The sequence below is a fragment of the Hemitrygon akajei genome, chromosome 20 (genome assembly GCF_048418815.1).
Source record: "Hemitrygon akajei chromosome 20, sHemAka1.3, whole genome shotgun sequence".
Taxonomy (NCBI): domain Eukaryota; kingdom Metazoa; phylum Chordata; class Chondrichthyes; order Myliobatiformes; family Dasyatidae; genus Hemitrygon; species Hemitrygon akajei.
In genome coordinates, this window is record NC_133143.1 from 61,851,061 (window position 1) to 61,875,966 (window position 24,906).

The window sequence follows — 24,906 nt, forward strand, 5'->3', positions numbered from 1 at the left end:
AGCATAGCACTACACTTTTTTTCTAACAGACTGATTCTAGTGACTGTCAGGTGTCACGGACCATCTTCTCACCCTGAACAATAGACTGATGCCTACTGTATTGCTAGTTTTCATGGAAATGTTGAACAGTATTACTATGAAAGCAATGACTTCTAATGTACTTTGAAGACATGGTCTAAAGTTACTTTAAGCAGACCATATATCTGCTTGGTTTGACTTTTGCCCCACATAATTTCTTGTGTCCTGTCTGCTTAGGGTTTAAGGAAGTGAAGTAATAATTCTTGTAAGTACAATGTAGAGCAAGTAATTTGTATTTTCAAAGAGGCAAAAACTTCTGCTTAACCTGCAAAACCATGGAAGAGCTTAACATAAAAATTTCAAACTCAAACCCAATCTGACTTGATCCTCTCCACTTTTGGTTTTATTGGAGGGAGAATGGCAGCCAAGGTCAAACCCACTCTTGAGAGGTTGATCACCCACTTAAACATCAAGCAAATCTCATCATGAGGACAGGTGATTAAATTTTTATTTATCTTCTAGCGTGTACAGGATTGCTGAGTAAGTAGAGAAAAAAAATCAGAACTGGTGGGTGGAGGAGGGTCTCATTCCAAATTCTCTGGCACTATGGCATGTCTGTGAGCATGGTCAAGGTTGAAACCGACAGATCTTTAAAAATTATTGGGATCTGGGGATCTTTCACTTCCCTCATGTTCTCAGTATTATTTATTTACCTTCTCTTATTATTTGCCTTCTTTTGCACACGGGTTGTTTGTCAATCTTTATGTGATGCTTTTCATTGGTTCTATAGTATTTCTTTGTTTTACTGTGAATGCCTGCAAGCAAATGAATCTCATGCTTGCATCGGTGACATATACATACTTTGATAATAAATTTACTTTGAACCAGACACGAGGTAAAAGATACACTACAATCTTATTAAATGGCAGATATTTAAAACATCAAACAGAAAATGCTGCAAATACTCAGCAAGTCAGGCTACATCCATTGTATAACTAAATAGAACTAGCGTTTCATGTCATACCCTTCCTCAGAGCTGGGAAGGAGAGAGAAAGTTTAGCTGTGGGGGGTGGTCTCTGATAAGGCAACACCAGGCTGACCATGGTGATAAGCTGCAAACAATGTTATCTAGAGTGAATGGGAGTGAGAACACAGACAAAAGCACGTAGGAGTTGTAAAATACTGAGCAGGAAGACATTGACTGGCAGGTCAGGGTGAACATGACCTCCACTTCCAAAGGAAAAAGGCAAAAAAAAAACAAATACTTTGTACCAATATCACAGTCAGATATCAGGCTACCTGAAGTTGTACAATTCAATATTGAGTTTAGAAGCTGCAATGTGCCCAGACTGGATATGAGAGAATGTTTCTCAGACTTACGTTGGACCTCTGTGTAACAGAACAGGAAGCCACAGGCTGACGGATTTTGGGAAGAAGATAAAAGTGGTTATGCGGTGTTGGAGGTTCTGCAGAGAAGGGCTTCCAAGTTAATGAGGTCCATCAGAAGCCTCGGTCTGGTGTTCAATGTGATTTCATTACTACCATCAGCAAGGAGATAGAGTCAGTGGGATAGAGAACTTAAAATGGCTTAAAGGGGGGCATGGTAGAAAGAAAATGAGTCATGAGAGCCGTGGGAATCGATAGGTTTATAATGGATATCTTTATCAAGCCCTTTCCTGAGATGGAAACGGAGAGAAAGATATCCATAAAAAGCAAGAGAAGATCCGAGTTTGAACATGTGAAGGTGAGAAAAAGATGGAAATTGCCAACAAAGATCATGGAAATGTTGAGTTCTGCTTGAGTACAGAAAATAGCTCCAATGCAGCTACTAGTGTACTGGAAAACAAGCTGGAAGAGCAGGCCCAAGTAGGTCTGAAACAATGATTGTTCCACATAATTCATGAAGAATTACGCTTGCCTTCTTCAGGGTAAATGGAACTCTCACAGCTACGGGTCTGTCAGTGCTCATAACTACACTTTTGAGCCTCAGGACTCACACCACCAGGTTCAAGAACAGTTACTACTCCTCAACCAGCAGGTTCTTGAACAAAAGGGGATAATTACACTCACTTGCCTATCCACTGAGATGATCCCACAATCAAAGATCTCACTTCAAGGTCTCGTTAGCTTGTTATTTCATTGCTATTTACTTATACTTGCATTTGCACAGCTTATGTCTTCTGCACTCTGGCTGATCTTTCATTGATCTTGTTATAGTTACTATTCTATAGATTTGCTGAGTATGCCCGCAGGAAAATGAATCTCAGGGTTGTATGTGGTGACATATATGTACTTTGACAGTAAAATTTACTTCAGAGAGAGTGAATGGAATTGACGGAGAAGTTGTTCAATATGAAAACAAGTTGAGCCAGGCGAATGGTGGTGCTGGTGGAAGGGAACTGGTTGGGCCTCTGCTTAAGGAAAGTGTAAAGGGTTTATATATACAGATTAAGATGAACCAATTGAGATGTGGGAACTGAAGATGATCAAAGAGGCAGAAATGTCATGGATATACAGTAAGTGGGAATTAGACCAAAGGAGAAAGGATAGCATCACATAAGAAAGAAGTAAATTCAGTGTGGCACTGCAGGCTGAAATGATGTGTCTTCAAGGTAGCTCTCCTTATGGGTTTTGGACAAAAGATAGAAGCGGCTATGCAGTGTGAGACGCTGTGTAGAGAAGAGCTCCAGGTAAATGAGGTCCACTTGGAACCATGGTCTGATGTTCGACGGTCATCTCATTACTGCCACTGGGGAAGTAGTACAGGAGCCTGAAGATGCACACTTATTGTTTTAGAAACAGTTCCTTTCCCTCCCATCAGATTTCTGAATAGCCATGAACCCATGAATGCTAGTTCACTGTTTTCCTCTCTTTGAAGTATTTACTTTTTACATATTTCTTATTGTAACATAATAACTTTTATGTATTGCATAGTACTGCTGTCACAAGCAACAAATTTTACGACATATACGGGTGATAATAAATGTGATTCTGAAGGGTGTGTCATGTTTCGAAGGAAGCAGTGGGGGGGGGGGGGGGGTGTCTGACAGCTGATGCCTGGCCTGCATGACCACAAAGGCGCCATCCATGTCAAGGGGTTTGATGACGACATCAGGGTTGGTCATTAGTGAACAGAGTGTTACAAGTCCAGAAAGGGGTGGGTCAGAGGGTCAGAGGGTCAGAGGGGTTTGGAGAAGTCAAGACTGTCAATGTTGTTCAGGAAATGACCATTAAATCAATCTAGACAGGGTAAATGGTCAAAGCAAAGCTCGTATCTAATCTGTGAAGCAGGCTTGAGGGGCTGTTTGGCTTCTTCCTGCTAATTCATGCTTTTTTTTTGTATTGGGCAGCCAGTTTCAAAGGAAGTTAAGGTGACATGTTTTTTTTTGCAAATGAGCATTTGCTTTATCTACTGATGTTCCAAAGATATCCAACTGGAGTACTTTGAAAGTAGGACTTCATACTTCACTGGAGTTTTAATGATCCTGACATTGTAATCAGCAGTAAATGAATGACATTGAAGCCACACACAAAATGCTGAAGGGACTCATTAGGTCGGGCAGCACCTACAGAGGGGAATAAACACTCAACATCTCAGGCCAAAATCTTTCATCAGGACTGGGAATGTAGGGAGAGAAGGGGGAGGGATACAAGAGCTAGAAAGTCATTGCCGATGACCAAAATTGAAATCTCCACCCAGTGTAAGCACTCTTGCTACTTTAAGTACTTTGTCCAAGAGTGTTTCGACACTGAGCTTTGATTTCAAGTTTAAGTTTATTGTCATTGAACTGTATACACGTATACAGCTAAATTAAACAATGTTGCTCTGGGAGCAAGGTGCAAAGCACAGTACATATACCATATAGAGCATTTAAAATAATATTCAGATTTAAAAAATATTCTGTAGATGTACAAGTTGACAAAGTGTGCATATGACATCTAGTTAAATATACAACTGTATTACTGCTACTAAAATTATGTGCTGCTGATATTACTAATAATAATACTGCTGCTAATATTATTATATGAAGGAGGGTTATAGATGGTAATAGGGAGGATATTACCTACCTTTGGTTTTACCTGGCACCATGAAACCTCATGGGGCCTGCAGTCCAATGGCTATGTAATTTTTGTGGTCAGCATTACAAAAATAAGTTGGTGTTTTCCAAATGCCAGATCATTTACTGCTGTCATAACAAGGTATAAACTAAGTTTTTTGGAATACTTCTTTAGTTACTTGCCATTGCTTCACCACCTTCCCAACTGAGTTATAGGAAAAATAACACAAATTCACACCCTTACATCAATATGCCAGGTGTGATATTGAGGAACTTGTGTAGGAGCAGGGGAAAAAAATCAGACAGCAACTCCTCAATTTTTTGGTTTATCTCTACATGAATGACTGTTAGTTTCCGTCTGATTTATTCTGTAATAATAGAAAGTGCCATTAGTTACTCTTTATGTAGGTTATGGGCCATTACATCCAGCGTAAAACATAAGCAGTACATCTTTTCAAAAGACATCAGGCAAATTATGTTATCTCAACTTTGTTCACCAAAAAAACACTTTTGATGCAAAATTGCTGGTTTAACCGTGACCACGCTCAACTAATTGCCCTGGCAAGTTAAAGTAAATTGGAGTGAGAGTACTCAAATTGAAATGTAATTCCACTTTCAGCCACATGATGGTGCAGCTGGATGCATAAATGTTTCACAGACGTTTTGAATTACATACAGGTGTATGTATATTTCTGCTATTACACACGAGCTAATAACAAAGCTACCATTTAAGCAAGAAATATGATCAATATCACCTGAGAGTATTCCTTTTATTTTAACCTTCTTAACTGAGGTCAACCTTTTTCCCCCAAACACTGGGCCATTACTGCACATCACAGTTAGTGCTCTGATTCACAAGATGGCAGCTTGCATCATCTTGCAGACAACACAATAGAGTGAAAATTACTGAATACGGTAAAATACATGACTCGGTTACATGGTGCTGTACCACCACCGAAGTAACTAAAGGATTACTTCACTGAGCGTTTGAATTGGTAAAATAAAATGCTGTTACAGAGTCAAGGAGTCATAGAACACTACAGCACAGAAAAAGGTTCTTCAGCCCATCTACTCCATGTCTGACCAGTCTCATCGACCTGCATCCAGAGCTCAGTGTCATCACTGTTGAACCCCATCTGTGTGCTGTAGTGCTCTGTGACCAGCCCTCCATACCCCTCTATCCACATAGTTACAGTATCCTATCCAAATGTCTCTAAAATGCTGAAATAGAACGCACACCTTTCACTTCTGCTGGCAGCTCATTCCACTTGCCACCCTGAATAAAAAAAGTCGCCCTCAAACATTTCACCTTTCACCCTTAACCCATGACCTTTAGTTATTGTCTCACCCAACCTGCTTACATTTACCCTATATCGACCCCTCATAATTTTGTACACCTCTGTTAAATCTCCTCTCATTCTCCTACACCCTAGGGAACGAAGTCATAACCTATTCAACCTTTTCCTATCACTCAGGTCCTCAAGTCTCGGCAACATCCTTGTAAATTTTCTCTACGCTCTTTCAATCCTATTGGAAAAATAGGTAGGTGACCAAAACAGTGCACAGTACTCCAAATTAGACGTCACCAGAGAATCAAAGTTGGAGAGGGTCAGCAACTTTAAATTCCTCGGTGTTAATATTTCTGAGGACCTGTTCTGGGTCCTGTACGTATGTAGTGCGGTTATGAAGGAAGCATGGCAGTGCCTCTACTTCTTTACAAGTTTTTGAAGATTTGTCATGAAATCTAACACCTTGACAAACTTCTTTAGATGTGTGGTGGAGAGTATATTGACTGCCTCACAGCCTGCTATGGAAACATCAATGCCCTTGAATAGAAAATCCTACAAAAAGTAGTGGTTACGGCCCAGTTCATCATGGGTAAGTCCCTCCCCACCATTGAGCACATCTGCATGAAACAATGTCACAGGAAGGCTGCGTCACCAGTGACTGCCACCACCCAGGAGATATTCTCTTCTCACTTCTGCCATCAGGAAGAAGGTACAGGAGTCTTGAAACCAACACCACCAGGTTCAGGAACAGTTATTACTCCTCAACCAGCAGACTCTTGATCAAAAAGGGATAATTTCACTCAACTTCACTTGCCCCATCACTGAACTGTTCACACAACCTATGGACTCACATTCATGGACTCTTCATCTGATGTTCTTAATATTTATTGCTTAGTTATCTATTATTTATATTTCTTTATTTTTGTATTTGCACAGTTTGTTGACTTTTGCACTCTAGTTGAATGTCTATGCGGTCTTTCATTGATTCTGCTATGGTTATTATTCTATTATAGATTTATTATGCACACAAGAAAATGAATCTCAGGGTAGTATATGGTGACGTGTACTTTGATAATAAATTTACTTTGAACCAACATCTTATACAACTTCAACATAACATCCCAAATCCAGTACTCAATACTTTGATAGATGAAGCTAATGTGCCAAAAGCTCTCTTTATGACCTATCTACCTGCGACACCACTTTCAAGAAATTATGGATCTGTATTCCTAGATCCCCCTGATCTACTGCACTCCTCAGTGCTCTACCGCTCTGTTAAGGGATATACAGCTACAAATTCAGGCCTTTAGTACAGACATTTGGTAGTAGTTCTGATAAAACTTTGCTAGGCCATTTCAAAGGAAGGCATTGATGACAAATGCTTTTAACTTTGTTGTTACAATCCCTCATTCAATTGAAAAGCACCTGGAGATTGTTGTAGGGGAACAAGTAGTGAGAGCCAATAACTATTAAATAGTGATATGGATTGTGCCAATGTGGTAATAAGGAACTGCAGACTAGAGACATGGAATGCAGCAAAGATGACACCGACATTTCAGGAACGTCACTAATTGTGTTATAGCATGCATCCATTGTTGTAACGGAAGATTGGATTTACTGTTAGACCTGTCAATAATAATTTTATTCTGTAATTTTGTAGTCTTCTACTTAATGAAGTCTTTGTATAGCCACTATTCTGTTATCAAAAGGTAATTTTACCAGTAACATTGACAACGGAGAATGTAAAAGTTGCACCAAATTCATGCTCAGGTAGATCAGTTTTGATTGGTCTCCTGGTGTGCACCAGTTTTTCGAGCACCAACTCTGTGTGATCTTTTCTCCTACAGAGATGTAATTGAAGGACAGAGCTGGAAGGTGGGACCAAGTTGCATTGCTCTGTTTCATCTGATATGTTGGATATTGAATGTCTCCCTCTGCCATGAACGTCCTTTAATCCTATGAAAATTGGGGAACCCATCTCAATGGCTGGGTTCAAAGTTCAAAGTAAATTTTAATATCAAAGGACATATATGTCACCCTATACAACCCTGAGATTCATTTTCCTGTGGGCATACTCAGCAAATCCATAGAATAATATCTATAACTGGAGCAATGACTATCAACCAGAGTGCATAAGATAACAAATACAAATAAATAACGACATGAGATAACAAGATAAAGAGTCCTTAAAGTGAGATCATTGGTTGTGGGAACATCTCAATGGATGGGCAAGTGAATGTAATTATTCTCTTTTATTCAAGAGCCTGATAGTTGAGGGGTAGTAACTGTTCTTGAACCTGGTGGTGTGAGTCCTGAGGCTCCTGTACCTTCTACCTGATGGCAGCAGTGAGAAAAGAACATGGCCTGGGTGGTGGGATCTCTTTTGATGGATGCTGTTTTTGTGACAGTATTTTGTGTAGATGTGCTCAATGGTTGGGATGGCTTTACCAGTGATGTATTCCATTAACATTTGTAGGATCTTCCGTTCAAAGGCATTGGTGTATCCACATCAAGCCACGATAGGTTTGTTCCTATCTCAGCATAGCGCAAGTGTCCCATCAAATGTCCCATCTCCCCATACTACTCCATCAGCCCAATGTCCAGTTCCTCTTTCGACTTACTTACAAGTTGCTCAGTGACCAGTTCTTGCCTCCCAGCACTCGGTACATCCAATTTGATCTACTTCCCAAAAGTTCCGGACAATGGACTAAAATCACAGAAAATGGACTAAAATCACCTGCCCTTTCCTCTATAAATATCCCTTCAAGTCTCAACTGTTTCCAAAAATAAAAGTGACAGAAAGTTTGACAGGCACATGTTGGAATCATGAAAGTTAGAATCCAGCAAACACCATATATTTTCTTTTTCTGGTCTTCACCCATGTTGCATATTGATAAGAAGTTCTCCTGCTGAAGACTCTCAGCCCGAAACATTGAGTCTTTATTGCTCTCCAGAGGTCATACCTGACTGGCTGAGTTCCTCCAGCAGTTTTTGTGTGCACTGCTCTGGATTTCCATCATCTGCAGAATCTCTTGCTTTGATGAATTTTCCTGAATGTTTGGAGGCTGCACAATTGCAATGATTGCACTGCTGATTGTATCCATGTTTGTGAGAAACTACTCATCTGCAAAGCCAAGAATCTTTCTGACTGGCACCTTTTCTGGCAAAGTTGACAAAATTGAAGCTTGAGATTTAAATAAGTAAATCAATGTTGCTAAAATTGTATACACGATATGGTTTGCTTCAAAGTAGTATTTAAATTTTTTGATAAATTTTGATGGTGGAAGAGTTGACAATTGTAAAATTATATAAGGAAATTCTGGGGGCACTAAATTTCCAATTGAACATTCATCACAGAATAAGCCCTTCTAACTTATCAGCAACACACCTACTTAACCCGAGCCTAATCACAGGACAATTTACAATGACCAATTCAGCTACTAACTAGTATGCGTTCAGACTGTACCGGAGCACCTGCAGAAACGCATGTGGTCATGTGAAGAACGTACAAACCCTGTACAGACGGCACCGGAACTGAACTCCGAACTCTGATGCCCCAAGCTGTAATAGCATTGTGCTACTGCTATGCTACCAAAGCTCTCTCCCCCCATCCACAACTTGTTTCAATTATTAAATACATATGTTCCAAATACACACATAAATGGAGCATGGGAATATTAGCTTTATATGTGCTTGTAAATTTTTGCAAATTAAAGAAAGATGGAACTAATTAAATAAGGTATGAGACTAATGTTCACTTACAAATGATGCTTACTGTATTGAATTAGGAAGGCATGGAATCTGATCTGAAAAAGCAGGAAGGAATGCTGGAGGATAAACTGTGTGGGTCCCAAAATTAATTGTTAACAACTTGGTTCTCATAAAAAAAAATCCAGATATGTGTTACATTATCAACATCAGGTCTAAAATTTGCAATATGTTATTTCAGAAACATATACCTACCTTGAGAGTGATAGGTCCACTTTTCTCTCCTATCAGATTCCTTCCTCTTCAACCCTTTATCTTTCCTACCAATCTGGCATCACCTATCACCCTCTAGCTGTCATCTTTCCCCTCCCCCCACCTTTTTATTCTGCCGTCTTCCCCCTTCCTTTCCAGTCCTGATGAAAGGTCTTGGCCCAAAACGCCGACTGTTTATTCATTTCCATGTGTGTCCTCAGGCTCCCTGATGGTAGCAATGAGAAGAGGGCATGTCCTGGATGATGGATGCGGATTCTTGAGGCATGGTGTTTTGAAGATTCTTTCCATGGTGATGAGGTTAGTATCTATGATGGAGCTGGATGGGTTTGCATCTTTTTCCCAATCCTATCCAATGGGCCCCTCCTTACCCGACAGTGATATAACCAATTAGAATGCTCTTTCAAAGACAATCGCAGGTACCATTCAGTTCCAATATTTTAAGATTTATTTTACTTAGAGATTCAGCACAGTAACAGGCCCCTCCGACTCGATGAAACCGCACTGCCCAGTAACACCCATGTGACCAACTATCCTGTATCTCTTTGGGATGTGAGAGGAAACTGGAGCACCTGGAGGAACCCATGCAGTCACAGGGAGAACATGCAAACTCCTTGCAGACAGTGAAGGAATTGAACCTGGGTTCAGTTTCCGCTGACATTGTAATAGCATTATGTTAACCGCTAGGCTATCGTGCTGCCCTAAGTCTTTAGAATTTAGAACAAAATATCATATTCAGTGCAAGATCTACAGTACTGTGCAAAAGTCTCAGGCACATCACACACAAACGCACACACTTCTAAGACTTTTTGCACAGTACTGTATATTATGAGTTTCCAATACCAAACACTACTGAGCTAATACAAAGCTAAGAAGTCTTTCCCAACCACCTTCCTATTTTAACCAATATACAATACTGTGCAAAAGTCGTAGCACCCTAGCTATACATGTGTGCCCAAGACTTATGCACAGTACTGTATAAACAAATGCCAAAATGTCTGGGAATCTACTTCACACAATGAGAATGGAATAAAAATTTAACAGTATCTGTTGAAAGGAAAACTGGTGGATATCTTACAATTATAATGACCCAGGATACTACCGCTGGGTCTGTGCTGGTTCCCAGGGAGCTATCCCATTAGTTCCAATGCCTCCTCCTTTATTTCACTGTACTTCTCTCTCATGCCCACAGCGTCACCTTTAATTTATTTTTTAATTTACTGTGTGAAGATCTACACTCAGTGGCCACATTATTCAGTACCTCCTGTTTCTAATAAAGTGGCCAGTGAGTGTATGTTCATGGCCCTCTGCTGCTGTAGCCCACAAGATTTGATGTGTTGTGCTTTCAGAGATCTTCTTGTGCTGGCAGCTCATTCCACACTCTAATAACCATCTGAATGAAGAAGTTTCCTCTTATGTTCCCCTTAAACTTCTCACCTTTCACCCTTAACCCATGACATCTAGTTGCAGTCCCACCCAACCTCAGTGGAAAATTATAAGATCTAGGTTATTTTAGGTTACTCTCAGCTCCTCATTCTCCTCTGACCTCTCTCATTACCAAGGCATTTTCACCCACAGAACTTGCACTCACTGGATGTATTTTGTTTCTTGCACCATTCTCTGTAAACTCTAGAGACTGCTGTACCTGGAAGTTGCAGGAGATCAGCAATTTCTGACATACTCAAACCATCCCATCTGGCACCAACAATCAACGATCATTCCACAGTCAAAGTAATTTAGATCACATTTCCTCCCCATTCTGATGCCTGAACAACAGCCAAACCTCTTGACTATGTCTGCATGCTTTGAGTTGCTGCCACATAATTAGCTGATTAGATATTCACATTAAAGAGTAGGTGAAGAGGTGTCATGAGACCATGATCGCCTATGTGATATGACATGGCACATGATGATAATGATGTATAGGTATACCTAATATAGTGGCCACTGAGTACACAGTGAAAATTTATCCCTATGGCTATGAAAGGGGCAGAGGACTTACAGGAAATCCCAACAGCTACAAATGGATTGTGAAAGTCTTGCAGATTCAGCAGCAAAGGTCAGGATTCAACCTGAGTTCCTGGAGCTGTGAAACACTGACAGCTGCCACAGCGTGTTGTCTTATTTGAAAGGAAAAAGCAGAGTTGTGAACTTTAGTACACAGCTCTACCAGATGGTGGGGCACAGGAATCAAACGGTTTCCACCAGTGCCATATCATTCTATAATATTGTAAATAACTAAAGAATATTTTTTTAAAAACATATTTGTCCCAAGAATGTCTATTCACTTCAGTGGCCTTATCGACAAAAAGCAATCTGCATATTTTTATAATTTGTGTTTAGTCCTTAATTTTAATAGAAATTCAGTATCCTAAACTCCAGGCCAACTATTTAAATACAATTAGATTGCAGTCAGAATTTTAAAACAAGCACAAATTATTTTAACATATTAAATGAAAACATGGGAAAGTCATTAAAATAATGTTCATAAATAAAACAATCAGAAAGCAGGAAACTTTGAAATAATGTGACTGGAAAAATACACTAGACAAATAGGTAAATTCAATTTGGATTAAAGCAAGCTACTTCAAAACAAGATAATTCCAGATTTTGCAATACATTGTGAAGTTGGTTTTAGTGCATATACACAGAAATTCAGAAAACTAGGAGGAGGCTATTCAGCACTTTGGGCCAATTCTCTTCTTCAACAGTGAACATCTATCATCAAAGATCCCCACCATGTGGGCCATGCCAGCTTTTTGCAACTACCATCAGACAGTACAGAAGCCTAAAGTCCCACACCACCAGGTTCAAGAACAGCTATTTCAATTGTACGGTAAACTCTGCCAGCCCTGTCATGGGCGCTAGATTCCTCACCTTCGAGGACATCTTCAAAAGGCGATGCATTGAAAAGATAGGCATCATTAAGGACACCCACCACCCAGGACCTGCCCTCTTCTCATTACTACAGCAGAGAGGAGGTACAGATACTCAATGTTTTAGGAACAGCTTCTCCCAATTCGCCATCAGATTTCTGAATGGATGATGAACCAACCCATGAATACTACCTCACAGGTTTTGCTCTCACTACATATATAATTTAACTTTTATTCTATATCCATATATATTTCTTATTGTAATTTATAGTATTTTTATTTATTGCATTGTACTGCTGCCGCAAATCTAATTTCATGACATTTGTCAATGATATTAAACCTGATTCTGATTCACTTGAACCTACCAGGCACTGAAGACTATGTGTCAAGTGCTGGGAGTTGAGAATAATATGGACGGCTACCCACTGGCTGGCAGATATGTGGTGGCTGTTTCCATGCTGTATGACTCTGTGACTCTGGATCAAAATACTATCTTTAACTGCTTTTAACAGCCATGGCTGGGTCACCTTTTTATATGCATTTCTTCTTACGCAATTGAAATATAACTATTGTCCAGAAAAATAAAGATTTCACACTGACACTGATGAGACAGACACATGAAATTTGCATTTTGTGCGTGCACGCGTCATTTATGAATCTGACTGAAAATGAATGCTTTTACCTTCAGCCTACTGTAAACAATAATCATTTATATAATAGGAAAACTAAGACATAATGAGGCAATGTTGCAACTCTGTAAAGCTCTGGTCAGAGCACACTTGGAACATTGTGTTACCTTCTGGTCTCTTCATTATAGGAAGTATGTTTAAGTTTCAGTGTGGGTGCAGAGGAGATCTACCAGGATGCTACCTAGATTAGAGAACATGTCTCTAAGGTTGAGCAAGCTAGGGCTTTTATCTTCAGGGTGAAGGAGGATGAGAGGTGATTTGAACAAGGTGTATTAGATTATCACAGGCATAGTTAGAGTGGATAGCCAATGACTTTTGCCCAGAGCAGTGATGGCTAACACCAGAGAACATATTTTGAAGGTGAGTGTAGGAAAGTTTAAGGGAGATATCAGAGGTAGTTTTTTTTTTAACATAGCCTAGGTCAACTGCCAGGGGTGGTGATAAAGGCTAATGCATTGGGAACATTTAAAAGACTCTTAGATAAGAACATGGATGAAAGAAAAATGGAGGGCTAGCCTGGAGGGGAGCGTTAGATTGATCTTGGAGTCGGTTAAAAGATTAGCCCAACATAATGGATTGAAGGACATGTACTCTGTAAGCAAAAGCAGTTAATTATTCAGAGTACTTTATACCAATAAAAAGAAAAATCATACTGCCCACTTGTTTTAAGATAAATAAACTGCATTTATATATCACCTGTTACATTCTTAAAATCAGTGAATTACATTTGAAATGTAATCACTGATGGTATGTAGGCAAATACAGTGGCTAACTTGTACACAGGGAAAACCTACATATTGTCCTGAAAGGAATCATTTCCTTTGGGTAGACTGGATGAAAAGTGGATACAGGCCATGGCATGAGGAGAACATCTTGTTTTTCAATAAACAATGTCATGGTGCGATTCACATTCATCTGAACAAGCAGAGTTGGCTTCTGTTTAATGCCTCTCCTAAAGAAATTGATTGGAAAAAATAGCTCTCCTCCAGTGCACCACCAAACTCTGTGTCTATACCATATGCTCGAGTTCGGGAGTGAAATGTAAGTTAGTGTCAACAGAATTATTCGATTATTTTTCCTCTGTTCCACACTTCCTAATCAACTCTGACTTAAATCTTACGTATCCAAGAAAATACATCAGTAGATTACATGTTCACTTGAGCCTACTTTACCTGTCAAGAAGATTATGACTGATCTCATTACTGCATGACCTCAGTTCTCCATTTACACCGTGATGTAATGTTTCATATTTCTGCAGAGCATTCTGACTGGTTGCATCCCAGCATAATATGGAGGCTGCTGAGGGTTGTAGACTCAGCTAGATCCATTACCAGCACAGCCCTACCCACCATCGAGGGTATCTTCAGGAGACAGTGCCTCAAGAAGGCGATATCCATCATTAAGGACCCTCACCATCAGGGATATGCCTGTCTGCTCATTACAACCATCAGGGAGGAGGCACAGAAGCCTGAGGAGACACGTTCAATGATTCAGGAACGGCTTTGCTCCCCCTAACATTAGGTATCAGATGGTCTGTGAGCCTGTGAAAACTATTTCATTAAACAAATATTTTGTAATACTTATTTTGTAACTGAAAGTAATTTTCTGCCTTTGCAATGTACTATTGCTACAAAACAATAAATTTCACAAATCCATCTAACATCGTCCAAAAATATCCAAAGACTCTGCTTCCATGATTAAGTTCGTTTAATTGTCATTCAGCCATACAAAACTGCGTTACTCTGGTGCCAAGGTGTGAAACACAGTACCAGCAGTCACACACTGCACAAGACACATATAGAACATGTAAGGCAGCAGTAAAATACAGTCACACACAAAGAAGTGTTACTTTCTTTCACAGCCCTTGCGGAAGAATATTCCACACAACCACCACCCTCAGTGAGAAAACATCACCTCATCTCTGCTTTAAACAGGCAACCTCTTGTTTTTAACCCCTAGTCGTAGACTCTCCCATAAGAAGATAAAATCCTCTCCACCTCCAACCTGTCTAGACCCCCTATTTGATTCAAACAAATACCCTTCTAAACTCCAGTGGATAAGTCTAGACTGCTTAATTTTTCCTCATGATACAGCCCAGCACCCATCTGTTATCAACTGAGTAAACCTTCCCCGATTCGCTTGCAATATATTTGCATTTCTCTTTAAGTATGGAGAACAATACATATTGGTCTCACCAATGCCTCATACAACTGAAGCATAACATCCCTACTCTTGTAATCAATTCTCCAAGCAATAAGCAATACAATTCCCTGAAATTTCCTAATTGCTTGCTGTATTTTAGCATTTTGTGAATTAGCTACAATTTCTTGCCATTATATTTCCCTTTTGAATATACGACCACATTTTCTCGCATATTCCACTTGCTAGATCTTTGCCTACTGCATAACCTATCTATATCCCTTTTTAGCCTCCTTATGTTGTCTTTACAACATGCTTTCCTACGTATCTGTGTCACAAGCCAATTTAGCAACTCTTTCTTTGACACTGTCATGTTGGGAAATGCTGAGGTCATAGTAAAGATTCCTCTAGCACACCACTCATGACATTTTGCCAATCGGAAAAAGACCATGTTAGTCACTCAATTTTCTGCCTAAGTCAATATATTACATCCTCCACCATAAGCTTTCACTTTCTGCAATAGCCTTTGAAATGTCATCCCAAATTACCTCTGGAAATCTAAATTCTTCCATTAGTTCCCCTTTATCCACAACATTTGTTACTCATTTGGTCGAGGCAGATGCATTACGGACATTTAAGAAACTTTTAGACAAAAATGAAAGAAAAATGGAGCGCTAGGTGGGAGATAAGGGATAGGTTGATCTTGGAGTAGGTTAAAAGGTCGGCACAATATCCTGGGCAGAAGAGCCTGCCTTTGCTGTACTGTTCTATGTCTATGAAGAATTATCCACATTGTTCAAAAGCAGCTGTCATCTAACTCAACTGCACATTCTTAGTAAAATTTATTTTCAACAGTCATGACATCCTAAGCAAAAGCTGAGCTAAATTCTTCTACTAACTTAGTCTTACTCGAGAGGGCAGTAGATCATTGATAAGATGCAACACTCTGGCAAATTCTTGCATAAATTCCTCAAAAAGAACTCTATGCTGGCACCATAAATTTCCAAAATTTAAAGTTGACAATCAGTGGTCACTACAAAACAATACACTCATTAGATGTTATTCCAGAAATACAGTATTACACCATTGTAGTATCACTGTTCATTCTTCTAATAGAGGTACATCCACTATACTGTTGGGGATAAAGTTCCAGGACTTAGTGACAATATGGACTGATGATATAGTTCCAAATTAGGACAATGTGGGATTTGGAGGAGAACCAACAGACATTAGTGTCCCTATTCACCAGTGGTCTTTCTCCTTTTTGGTAGAAGAGGTTTGCTGGTTTGGGACGTGTTTTAGGAGCAGACTAAGTGAGTAACTGTAGCCACTCAAAGTAGTTTGATGACTAAGACTATTTGCTGTCATTTGGCGTGAGTTCCTCAACATTTGCATGGTTTATCTAAGAATTTCGGGCAAGATCAAGTCTAAGAATATGTAGGTTTGGGATGTAGGTTTTGCAAGAACAGGAAAGAGGGTTGTGCAGTAATTTCCCAAGCTCTTTGGTGACCAATCTGTCTATTACTAGCTGATCAGATCTTACCATGAATAATCCCCATCAATGATCCCAAATTTTGCTGACTAGAACAATGTCCTTTTCATCACAATCCCAAAACACCAACATAAAATCATTACAAATTAAGTTTATGAATTAAACCAGGACAAACACTATAAACTGAATTTGTGCTGCACCGCAGATACACCAAATATATATCAAGCTGCTTCTCTGGATTAGTGGGCGAGTTCTTTCAAAGCACTGACAATGATCACTCCAGGAAATTTCAGCAATTACACATTTTCATCTTAGGAAGTTGGTGAACTGGTTGGAGGAGAATCTAAATATGCATAATATTTAAATAAACTATTTAAAACATCTTAAGAGAATCTCTTATTGTTGAGTTTTAGAGATAGTTGTTAATTATGTTAGGATGTAGTAAGTAGACCTCACCCACCTTTACTGATTACTGCAAGACTTCTTCATGGCAAAGCAATGCATTTACAATAAATGATGTCAACTTTAAAAACTACATAATAATCAAGTGCCTTTGAAAATTTAAGAAATAACGCATATTTATTTATCTAATAATTTCTCTGTTTAAACAGAAGCAAAGCAGAATCTCATGCTATATCAAGAATTCAAATTCTAGTACTATGAACATTATCACAATAATTAAACATCAACTGACCTTCTGGGTACTGTACTAAAAAAGAATGTGTCCCAAGAAATACAACATGTTGTAAGATGTATTGCTCACATTGAAAAATAAAACACATTTGAATGTTTAAAAACACACTAGAATGTTTGTATATTACTATTTTACAGGCTTAAATTTAAATTTCATTTTATAAAGCAAATACTGATTATAATTTTGTAGTATCTTCTTACCTTGTTAATGATGTAAATGACATCACCACGTTTAAAAGATAGTTCATCAGTTTGCTCCCCTGAGCAGTCCCACAATCCTTGGTAGTAATTGGCATAGTCAGTTGCCTTCTCTGAATTTAAAAAGAAAACAAAATATCATTACTCCAGAACTAATTTAAATCTAATCCCCTGGCGAGGGATTAAAATAAACATATTGATACTTCTTGACTTGACGTTTTCAGGTTGGTTGAATTGGAATCTCAAATCTGCTAGATAAATGGCAGAAATCAATTTCTTGTCACAACTAAAACTGCATTTAAGAGTTAGTCAGCTCTGTACAAGGGCTTCTACTGCAGAGGATTTTTTCTGAAATAAATAGGTAAGAAATCATGATTGCAGGTGGCTGCTAGTGCTGATTTTACTTGCAAGTGGTTTTGATAACTTATCATCGGCCCAGAAATTGTCTGCGCAATGAAGCTGAGGAGGCTACCTGAGTAAATATATTTAAGACAAGGTTGGATAGATTTTTGCATAGTAGGGGAATTAAGGGTTATGGGGAAAAGGCAGGTAGGTGGAGATGAGTCCATGGCCATATCAGCCATGAACTTATTGAATGGCGGGGCAGGCTCAATGGGCCAGATGGACTCCTGCTCCTATTTTATATATTTTTATGTTCTTATGTTGTAACAGCAATACTGGGATTACATGTCTTATAAAAAATAAATATATATTGTGATCTCTGATCAGTCAGTGACAAATCTGCAGCACCATTTATAGGCACAGAATTATAGAGCACTGCAGCACAAAAACGGGCCCTTATACCCATCTAGTCCATGCTAAACTAGTTTTCCCATCGACCTGCACCCAGACCATCTAGTCCATGCTAAACTAGTTTTCCCATCGACCTGCACCCAGACCATCCAGTCCATGCCAAACTAGTATTCCCATCGACCTGCACCCAGACCATCTAGTCCATGCCAAACTAGTATTCCCATCGACCTGCACCCAGACCATCTAGTCCATGCCAAACTAGTATTTCCATCGACCTGCACCCAGACCATCTAGTCCATGCTAAACTAGTATTCCCATCGACCTGCACCCAGACCATCTAGTCCATGCTAAACTAGTATTCCCATCGACCTGCACCCAGACCATCTAGTCCATGCCAAACTAGTATTCCCATCGACCTGCACCTGGACCATAGCTGTCCATATCCCTCCCATCCATGTACTTCACTTAAATGTTGAAACTGAACCAGCATCCACCACTTCCACAGGCAGCTCGTTCCACACTTTCACCAACCTTGTGTTGGAAAAATAATTTGATATGCCAGAGCAGGTACTGGGATTGATCAAAGTTCAATTCCCACCATTGTCTGCAAGGAATTTGTACGTTCTCCCCCACTGTGAGGATTTCCTCTGGGTGTTCCACTTTCCTCTCACGTTCCAAAGACGTACAGATTAGGGCCATAACTGTGGGCATGCTACATTGGTGCCGGAAGCCTTTGAATGGAAAATCCTACAAAGAGTAGTGGATACGACCCAGTCCATCATGGATAAAGCCTTCCCCACCATTGAGCATATCTATATGAAACACTGTCGCAGGAAAGCAGCATTCATGATCTCATGTTTATAATTTTACTGCATTTCCTAGATCACATTTGGTAACCTGCTGAATGATTCAGTATTGTCTCAGATTCCTAACCTACCAATGCCTTTCTAATGGCCTGGTTAAGATTTCTACTGCTATATGCTGTGAGTTACTTTATTTTAGCAGCTCTCTGTAAAGGCAGTGAGCCCTGCTGGTAAGATTGTTTTGGCTTTGGCTGAAGATAAGGAGCCATGTTGTCCAACTTAGGAATGTTGTGTCAGCCAATCAGGTGTGGGACGGCACGGAACATTCTCGAGAGATGAGCAGGAGGAGATTTCTGAAAGACAGTAGTCTGGTTTGGGGTCTTTTGGTGGGAGGTGCAGAGAGAAGAGCACCAGGGAAGATGCTTGGAGGATCCCATCAGAAGGAGAAATCCTGCTGCACGGAGTGCTTCACGAGGCGGAATTCTACCTGTGGTTGGTGACTGAAGCTAATCGCAGCTACTACAGAAACGAACTCCAAAGTTCATGTGTATACTTAGACTGGTTTAACTGTAATGGGCCCTTTTATCTTTCTTTTTTCTTTCTCTGTTAACTGTTTGATAAAATGGAAAATTGGTATGTGTATATTTATATTGGTGTATGATCCATCAGTTCTAGGCTACCGATAACTGTATGGGCAGTATATACACACACCATTCGCTCAAATCAAGGTTCCTTTAATCGGAACATCCCCATGTTTGTGTTTGGTTCATACATGAACACTCTAGATGTGTCTTGTATATGAAAGGCAGCCTTCTCACCACTGAGTCACATGGCTGTTAGCAGAGTCAGCTGCTGAGCCAAGTTGGTGTACGAGCCTCGGGGAGACAGTTGCACTATGATGAACATTGTGGTATTAAATCAACAATTTATTTCAATGAATTTTCATGGCTGTGGCTTTTATTTATTTATTTATTGAGCTATAGGCCTTTCCAGCCCTTCGAGCCACACTGACCAACAATTCCTCAATTGTCCTTAATCATGGGACAATTTACAATGACTAAACCATTAATCAGTATGTCTTTGAACTATGGGAGGAAAGTGGAGACCTGGAGTAAATCCATGTGGTTATGGGGAGAACGTGCAAACTTCTGACAGGCAGTGGTGTGATAATTAGCTGTTCAAATAATTTGGAGAATTTATGTGACATCACAGGATCATAAAGTCATACAGCACAGAAACAGGCCCTCTGTCTCACCAGATCGATGCTCACTACCTAACAACTGGAATCATAGAGTTATAGAACACTATGGCCCATCAAGTCCATGGCGGACCATTAATCTGCAGGTTCCATTGATACGCACCCAGACCAAAGCTCTCTATATCCCTCCAATGTACCTATCCAAATTTCTCTTTAAAGTTGAATTTGAACCCACATCTACCACTTCCACTGGCAGCTCAATCCACATTCGCACCATCTTCTGAGTGAAGAAGTTTCCCCTCATGTTCCCCTTAAACATTTCACCTTTCAACCTTTAGCCATGACCTCTAATTCTAGTGTCACCCAACCTCAGTGGAAAAAGCTTGCTTGCATTTACCCTATTTATACCCCACATAATTCCGCATACCTCCATCAAATCTCCCCTCATTCTCCTCTGGTCTAGGGAATAAAATCCTAACCTATTCCACCTTTCCCTTTACCTCAAGTCCTCAACTTGCGGCAACATCTTTGTAAATTTTCTCTGCGCTTTTTTAATCTTATTGATATCTTTCCTGTAGGTAGGTGAACAAAATTGGACACAATACTTCAAATTAAGCCTTAACAACATCTTACTCAACTTCAACATCTCAAATCTGGTACTCAATATATTGATTTATGAAGGTCAATTGGCCAAAAGCTTAGTTTTCAACCCTATTTATCTGTGACTCCACTTTCAAAGAATTATGGATCTGTATTCCCAGATCCCTCTATCCTACTGCACTCTTCAGTGCTCTACTCTAGTTTGTCCTCCCAAAGTTCAACATCTTACATTTGTCAACATTAAGTTCCAATTACTATTTTTCAGCCTATTTTTCCAGCTGGTCTAGATTCCGCTCCAAACTTTGACAGTTTTCCTCGCTGTCCACTGCACATCCAAATCTACACATTTGCTGATCCAATTTACCACAGTCCTCCAAGAGGACCACAACCTTGTCATGGTTTGGAAGCTTTGGCTCTTGGTAGAGTCAACCATGCCAAACAGGTCAGACTAAGAGTGGTCCACTGGTCCTCCAAGTTTGAGGGTTTAGCTCAGGGCTAACAACCTTGACTGGTCAAACAAAACTGTTATGGAAACAGCAATGAAGATTCCTTCAGCATCTGTGTACAATGGTATTCCTCAATTTACATGCAGGATTTGCATGGCCGACAGTAGTGAAGACTGAAAGAAAGGCATGATGAAGGAAGCTTTTGACATCACATTGATGGAGGACCTTCATTGCTGCCCTAAATGCCAGTGGCTTAGCGGACAGCAATTATGTAAATTTACCACAGTGTCAACCAAATCATTGATATAGATGACAACCAACAACGGACAAATCACGGATCCCTGGTCACAGGCCTCCAGTCAGAGAGACATTCTTCTATTACCATTCTCTGGCTTCTCCCAAAAAGCCAATGTCTACTTTGTCTTGAATACCAAGCGACTAAACCTTCTTCACCAACTTCCCATGCGGGACCTTGTAAAAGGCCTTGCTGAAGTCCATGTAGACAACATCTACTGTTCTGGCTTCATCAACTTTCCCGGTAAATTCCCTGAAAAACTCTATAAGATTGTTTAGACACAACCTACTATCTACAAAGCCATGTTGACTATCCCTAATCAGTTCCTCTCTATCCAAATACTTATATATCCGTGTCCCTTAGAATAGCTTCCAATAACCTTCCCACAACTGATAAGCAAAAGAAAATCTTCAGATGCCGGAAATCCAATCCACACACCCAAAATGCTGGAGGAATTTAGCAGGCCAGCCAGGCAGGCCTGCTGAAGGGTTTCAGTCCGAAACATCGACTGTCCTGCTAAACGGTTTTGGCCCGAAATGTCGAATGTACTTTTTTCTGTAGCTGCCGCTTGGCCTGCTGAGTTTCTCAAGTATTTTGTGTGTGTTCCCACTACTGATGTCAGGCTTACTGGCCTATAATTTCCTGGCATATTCTTAGCACCTTTCTTAAACAATGGAACAACATTAGCTATCCTCCAGTCCTCTGCCAACTCACACATTGCTAAGGATTTTTTCAATATCTCTGCTAGGGTCCAAGGAAACACCTTGTCAGACCCTGGGTATTTATCCACCCTACTTTGCCTCAGGATAGGAAACACCTCCTCCTCCTCTATAATCTGTATGCAATCCATGACCTCGCTGATGTTTTGCCTCACTTCTATAGACTCTCCCAAATAAATATAGATGCAAAAAATCCATATAAGATCACCCTATCACTTTCAGCTCCATGCATAAATAACCACTTTGATCTTCCAGAGAACTGATTTTGTCCCTTGCTATGCTCTTGTTCTTAATATATCTGTAAAAGCCCTTGGAATTTTCCTTCACCTTGTCTGCTAGAGCAACCTCATGCATTCTTTTAGCCCTCTTGTTCTCTGGCATTTCCTATACTCCTCAACACCTCATTTGCTCCTTCCTGCCTATACTTGCTATGCGCCTCCTTTTTCTCTTAACCTGTTATCCTGCCTTTTATTTTGACAGGAACATACACACTCTACATTCTCAAAATTTTAGTTTTGAAGGAATCCCACTTACCAATACACCTTTGCTAGAAAATAACCTGTTCCAACCCACACATGCCAGATCCTTTCTGATACCATCAAAACTGGCCTTTCTCCAATTTAGAATCTCAATCCGAGGACCAGACCTATCTTTTTTTCCCCATTATTACCTTGGAACTAATGGCACTATATTCACTAGATGCAAAGTGTTCCCCCACTCAAACTTCTGTCAACTACCCTATCTCATTCCCTAATAGGAGATTTAGTATCACACTCCCTCTAGTTAGGACTTCAATGTACTGATTAAGAAAACATTCCTGAACCTATTTGGCAAATTCTGTCCCATCCATCCTTTTACAGTATGGGAGTCCCAATTAATCTGTGGAAAGCTAATGACCTTACCTTCCTTGCAACACTCTGCAATCTCTCTACAAATCTGCTCCTCTAAACCCCATGCACTGTTGGGTAGTCTCTAACATAATCCCATTAATCTTATCATCCCTTTCTTATTCCTCAATTCCACCCATATAGCCTCATTAGATGAGCTCTCCAGTTCGTCCTCTTTAAGCACTGCCATGACATTCTTCCCGGCTAGTAATGCCATCCCTCCCACTCTATCATGTCTAAAAGAACGGAACCCTGGAACATTAAGCTGCCAATCCTGTCCCTCCTGCACCCAAATCTCACTAGTGGCTACAGTATTATAATTCCACTTGTTGATTCATGGCCTAAGCTCATCCAGCTTTCCTACAATATTGAAAAATACTCAACTTAGAGCATTAGTCCCACCATGTTCAACCTTTCAATTCCTAACTTTGCACGTAGTAACACAATTTTACTAATCCATTTTTATTACAAGTAACCATTTGTACTAATCCTCTCCCTACATTACCATCAGTTCCCTGCAAATTCCCCCATTCACTTAACACTGGGGAATTTATAGTAGCCTATTAATCTATCAGTGGTCATATTATTGCCTGGAATTTATGCACTTAAATAATATATTTTGTAGATGTACCATACCACATGCTGTCAATAAATTCATACCCCAAATACATGGTAGATCAGATTTCACAAGTTAGTCCCACTGATGTTTGAAGCAGTATGCTGTGTGCAAACTTGCTGACATGTTTCTCACACTAAAATATTGACTGTGCACAGAAATAAATAATTTACTGTGAAGCTCCAGTGTTCCAGGAGTAAAATTTCTAAATTGGCATAAGGACAATCTTTCCAGGCTGAAGTCAAATTTTGCAAGAGTCGACTGGAAGCAGTTACATAGAGGAAGATCTTTGCTACAACACTGGCAGACATTGTGAGAGAAGGTAATGAGAGTTAAAGCCAGATATATTCACAAGCAGAGAATGGTCCACTCTCAATCCCACACTCCACAGATACTGAAGAACTTTCAGAGAAGAAAATGATAAAAAAGGAAGAATGGCAAGTACAAAATGTTGTGCATTTAATATTTTAGTAGTATTTGATATATATTGTAAATACATATATTAAGAATAAGCATTCTTGTTAGTTTAAATAATTCATTACGGGTTACATGTATGAATACATAAATTACGTACATATGCTGCCACATGGTATGTGCATGCCTCACTTAAAGTAAGCACCAAGTTAGACTGACATTTTCAGACTTTGTTTGTGTTAGTTTAATGTTTGGAAGTTACAAAATATAACACAAAAGTTTAGTGTAGAAGAAAGCTGCAGCCTAAAGGTAAGAGGGATGAAACTCTTTTTAAAACAGGACAGCAAAGAGAATTTGTGACAAGATACCAGATGGCATTCATTTACCATGAGAGTGAGTAAGATCAAAGGAGATGTGCAGGGCAAGATTTTGACGAAGAGTGGTAGGCATTTGGAATGCACTGTCTGGGATGGAGGTGATGGTTAAGAGTGACATGGTGGCATAGCGGCTAGCAAAACACAATTACAGTGCTAATGACACAGGTTCAATTCCGCCAGTCCGTAAAGAGTTTCTACGTTCTCCCCTTGCCCGTACAGGTTTCCTCTGGGTGTTCTGGTTTCCTCCCATATCCCAAAGCTGCGTGGTTAGTAAGTTAATTGGTCAAACGGGTGCAATTGGGCAGTGCAGTTTTTTTTTGCGTCAGAAAGGCCTCGTGCTGCATTTCTAAATAAATAAAAATAGTAAA

The 24,906-nt window shown here is 39.8% G+C and overlaps 1 protein-coding gene and 1 long non-coding RNA gene across 3 annotated transcripts in view; one reads left to right on the forward strand and one right to left on the reverse strand.

Moving 5' to 3' along the window:
* Positions 1 to 24,906, forward strand: part of LOC140713848 (uncharacterized) — a 102,396-nt gene that overhangs the window by 76,547 nt on the left and 943 nt on the right. Inside the window, exons 4-5 of one of the 2 annotated variants that reach the window (XR_012095749.1) lie at positions 9,547 to 9,643; positions 14,167 to 14,390. This is a non-coding gene — a long non-coding RNA (uncharacterized lncRNA). Of the gene's footprint in view, positions 1 to 9,546; positions 9,644 to 14,166; positions 14,391 to 24,906 lie in introns of those variants that run through there. The other variant, XR_012095750.1, reaches the window with a different exon arrangement.
* Positions 1 to 24,906, reverse strand: part of skap2 (src kinase associated phosphoprotein 2) — a 252,598-nt gene that overhangs the window by 26,522 nt on the left and 201,170 nt on the right. The window contains exon 11 of the mRNA XM_073024429.1: positions 17,434 to 17,543. Within this exon, the coding sequence (XP_072880530.1) occupies positions 17,434 to 17,543 (110 nt within the window). The remainder of the gene's footprint in view (positions 1 to 17,433; positions 17,544 to 24,906) is intronic.